Source organism: Limulus polyphemus, unplaced genomic scaffold (genome assembly GCF_000517525.1).
Source record: "Limulus polyphemus unplaced genomic scaffold, Limulus_polyphemus-2.1.2 Scaffold211, whole genome shotgun sequence".
Classification (NCBI taxonomy): Eukaryota; Metazoa; Arthropoda; class Merostomata; order Xiphosura; family Limulidae; genus Limulus; species Limulus polyphemus.
Genome location: NW_013665821.1, coordinates 312,599 through 317,228, shown reverse-complemented (window position 1 = coordinate 317,228; position 4,630 = coordinate 312,599). Strand labels below are relative to the sequence as shown.

Genomic DNA, 4,630 nt, shown 5'->3' with positions numbered 1-4,630 from the left:
AAGAATCGTGACAAACATAGATGTCCCCATTTAATCATATCAAATATGTAATTAAGTCGCACTTTTTTGTACACTAACATGTACATCTTACCCCCAAATTAAGTTAACAGAAAGGATACTCCCGAACAGTGAAAGTGGACTTTTACTGGGTTTTCCAGTTTTCTCTCCACATCAACACTCATATAATTATCCCAGCATCCTGAAGGGCCGTTTGAATTGAGAAGTCTATATTTTGGGATTTTCCGGCTTCCCTACACAACGCATCCATAACTTAAAAATGAAAGACGGTATTTAAGTTTACTATTATTATTCAATTGGCAAGTTATCACATAATATAAGCGGGATAAAAAAAAATTCTGATCATCCCTGGTTATTCTAAATTAGCAAAATTTAAAATTTAAGCTCCAAATACTGGATTATCAGCACTGATATAATGAGTGGCGATATCTCCAATTACAGATTTATTTGGACTGACATAGAGAGTGACGATATCTCCGATTACTGTTTCATTAGGACTTATGTTGAGAGTGACGATATCAATGATTACTGTTTTATTAGGACTGATGTAAAGAGTGACGATATCTCCGGTTACTGTTTTATTAGGACTGATGTAGAGAGTGGCGATATCTCCAATTACTGTTTTATTAGGACTGATGTAGAGAGTGACGATATCTCCAATTACCGTTTTATTAGGACTTATGTAGAGAGTGGCGATATCTCCGATTATTGTTTCATTAGGACTGATGTAGAGAGTGACGATATCAACAATTACTGTTTTATTAGGACTGATGTAGAGAGTGACGATATCTCCAATTACCGTTTTATTAGGACTTATGTAGAGAGTGGCGATATCTCCGATTATTGTTTCATTAGGACTGATGTAGAGAGTGACGATATCAACAATTACTGTTTTATTAGGACTGATGTAGAGAGTGGTGATATCTCCGGTTACTCTTTCATTAGGACTGATGTAGAGTGACGATATCAACAATTACTGTTTCATTAGGACTGATGTAGAGAGTGGCGATATCTCCATTAACTTGTTAAATAGGACTGACGTAGAGAGTGGGATAAGCGGATGAAAAAAAAAATGTGATCATCCCTGGTTATTCTAAATTTGCGAAAGTTAAAATTTAAACCTAAATATCTACCATGAAAGAAGAGGAACAATCTGTAATAGACCTGTCATCAAAGTCAATTATGAATTTGTGACTAACATAATAGGGGCGTAACTGCTGTAGTATATGCATTAGAGGCTCTGGTTGCAGAAGGTTTGTTCGTTATTAAGCATAAAGTTAGTTACACACAACGTCTATCGAAACTCGATTTTTAGCGTTATAAGCCCTCAGACGTACCTCTAAGCCACTGGGGGACGGCAGCAGAAGAACATAAATTACAAATATAATAACATCTTAACATATTACTCTCATTTTCCTCGCATCAGTAACTTACGAGGAACTACAAAAATCGGTAATTCTGACCACTATCAAAAATAATACAGCAATGACTGGAACTCAAATATTTTGTTAAACTCATAATTACCGTACTTATTAACATGCAAATACAATGGAGATCGTCCATAAGGTTTATAAAGTTTAAAATAGTCAATACACAATAGTATCTAGGCATGAGTTTCATTTCTTATTTTGAATTTAATTTTTAACAATAAAGTAAGCTGTTTATCAAAATTGCGAATGGTCTACAGATTTGTAAGTTTACCACAAATAAACATTTAACCTGAGGCCAACGTCGAATTCGCTTTCATTGCTGGAACAGAAAAAAAAAAAAAGATCGCTTGATTACTTTCGTTCATCATTTTAAGTCAACTATATTTTATTTAGTAAGAATGCCAACAGAATGTAGATTTACTTTTGACATTTCGATCCGTGTATTTTTTATTTTTTTTAAATATTCAAACACGTGCGTATTAAGAAAGTTTTTCTATCTTTATCCAGTAACAAACTATTAGTATCATTATTTGAAATAAAAAAATTGTTTTAAAGATATGGTTATTATATATCGAAACACCATTTTTAAAACTGTAACGAAAATTCCTGAACACAGAAACGTGAACTTCTAATATCTATAAGGGTCAAGGTATATATCTGGTGTTTGTTATGGATTTCGCGCAAAGCTAAACGAGAGCTATATGCGCTAGCCGTCCCTAATTTAATAGTGTAAGACTAGAAGGAAGGCAGTTAGTCATCACCACCCACCGCCAACTCTTGGGCTACTCTTTTACTAGCGAATAGAAGGATTGACCGTCACATTATAACGCCCCCACGGCTGAAATGGGGAGCATGTTTGGTGTGACGGGGATTTGAGCCCGCACCTCACAAATTGCGAGTCGAGCGCCCTAACCACCTGGCCATGCCAGGACGTATATATCTGGATGACTTGTATATTGCTGATTTATTTCACCTAGAAATCTGTCTCAAATTTACAAATTAGTTCTTAGACACTATATTTTATATGACATATATTAAGCAGCTGTTCCGAGTTCATTACTAATCTCTTTTAATTTAGAATTACTAAAAACGTTAAGTGCAGATCAAACGATAATCTTCAACGTATAACTCGTGTGCTGTCACAAACAATGTATTATCTTAACCTGTTCTCATTAAATATTTATATACCATACACCTGGCGCTGAACATTCTCATCCTTTCAACTGCGGAGATATTATAATGTTATGGACAATCCCAATATTCGCTGATGAAAGAGTTACCTAAGAGTTGACGGTGTATGCTGTTGGCCAAATGCCTTCCCTCTGATCGGCAGTTCAAAATTAGGGACGGCAGCAGATAACATTAGTAGCTTTGGCCTAACAAACATCCAACGAACCATGCAACAAACGTAATTATTGTCTTTTATGTATATAATAACAAAATTGAAAACAAAGAGTTCCAATCGAAGATGAAATGTTTGATTTTATATATAAAGCATTATTTCCTAATAATTATTTCTTAGTTTTATTAGCGCACGATATTTATACATACATTTATATTGTTATGAAGTCTAATAAATTTCTATTGGTTCAACTAAAATGTGATACGGTTAGGGTCGCAACAAGCTAGAAGTACTAACAGCAAAAACATGACCCAAACTATTCAACCGTAGTGCTAGTACTGATTATAATAGTTTTAAACAAATTTAATAACTGTGATTTTAAGTCACTTTCAGAAAGTGCTAAAATGTTATGCGACAATACAACAAAAGCTGAATTTTTGTTTCTAGTATACGGAAAAAAATTCCAATCCACTCATGAATACCCGCCTCTTCAAGTCATAAAACCCCTTACTCCTTTCTTCTCCCTAATTTGGTAGTGGGGCGAAAAAACCTGTGTTAATACTTTTGGCGGAGGTACTGATGCACTGTTCTGATAAATAGTAAATTTATGAATCCCGTGCTCTCTAACTCATCAGAGGTCAAGTCCACAATAAATCTGTAGTCTTACAATTACATGGCGTTCTACTCAGCAGGCATTATTAGCAGCTAAGAAATCATAACTATTTGTCACCGTTTCGTTTTTAGCAGAATTTGAAAATCAATAGGTTTACTATTGCCGCTCCCTCGCCCTTAAACACGTAGAATTTTGTTTCTCAAAATTACTATATTCATGTAGTTGCAAGAACTTATTTTTTGGAAGAAAAAAGAAAATCCTATCTTCTTTCTACAGCACAACAATAGATCGTAAATTGATAGAGATCATGAAAAGAATGTAAGTATAGAGTAATACGATAGTGTGTTACATATTACAATAGAGTTAGTAAAGTGTTCCAATCTGGATCTCCTGTTACTGTAGTACCAGAAAAAAAGGAGAAAGAGAACATAAAGATATAAGCCTAAATTTTGCAGTGTTTCATTTTATTTTTTTGTGTATTTTAAGAATTCACAATTTTAAATTACCACGTTATGTGAATATTTGCAAGACAGCTTAAAATGAACAGATATTGGATGAATTAGATGAAACAATGAGATTCAGTGTTAATAAATATTGTCAAATATTTACTAAGATATCCAGTTATTTCTCTTTCTAAACCTCTGTATTTGTTACAAGATAAATAAAAGATTGGAAAATTTTAAACCTACAAATAGGAATCGTAAAAAAGTAAGGAAACAAGGCTGGAGATACTGTAGACATTATTTACTCAATATACAAATCCCTATTTTGGCTCCATGCTGTTACTTAGAATTACATTTGGTGGAGTCAAAATAGGGATTTGCAGTTTGAGTAAATAATGTCTACAGTATTTCCAGCCTTGTTTCCTTACTTTTTTATGATTTCTATTTGCAGTTTTTTTAAAAGTCCCAATTTTTTATTTATCTTGTTTGCTAGCTTGTTTGTTTGTTTGTTTGTTTGAAACTAAGCACAAAGCTACACATTGGGCTATCTGTGCTCTGCCCACCACGGGTATCGAAACCCGGATTCTAGTGTTGTATGTCCGCAGACATACCACTGTGCCACTGGGGGGCGTTTGCTAGCTATTCTATGCTCAACTATGGACAAAAGATTACTTGATATGGTAGCTTACTTTATACATTATAATGATGATAAAAATAGCTAGTAGCTAGTTGATACGGTTCATAATGCTTTACTGTAGTTCTTGACTATCTGACTGCATTAGTT

At 34.0% G+C, this 4,630-nt stretch overlaps 1 protein-coding gene across 1 annotated transcript in view; it reads right to left on the bottom strand.

Annotated features, from left to right (window-relative positions):
- Nucleotides 1-397: 397 nt before the first annotated feature.
- Nucleotides 398-4,630, bottom strand: part of LOC106478437 — a 23,283-nt gene continuing 19,050 nt past the window's right edge. The window contains exon 2 of the mRNA XM_013938979.1: nt 398-965. Coding sequence (XP_013794433.1) covers nt 398-965 — 568 coding nt within the window. The remainder of the gene's footprint in view (nt 966-4,630) is intronic.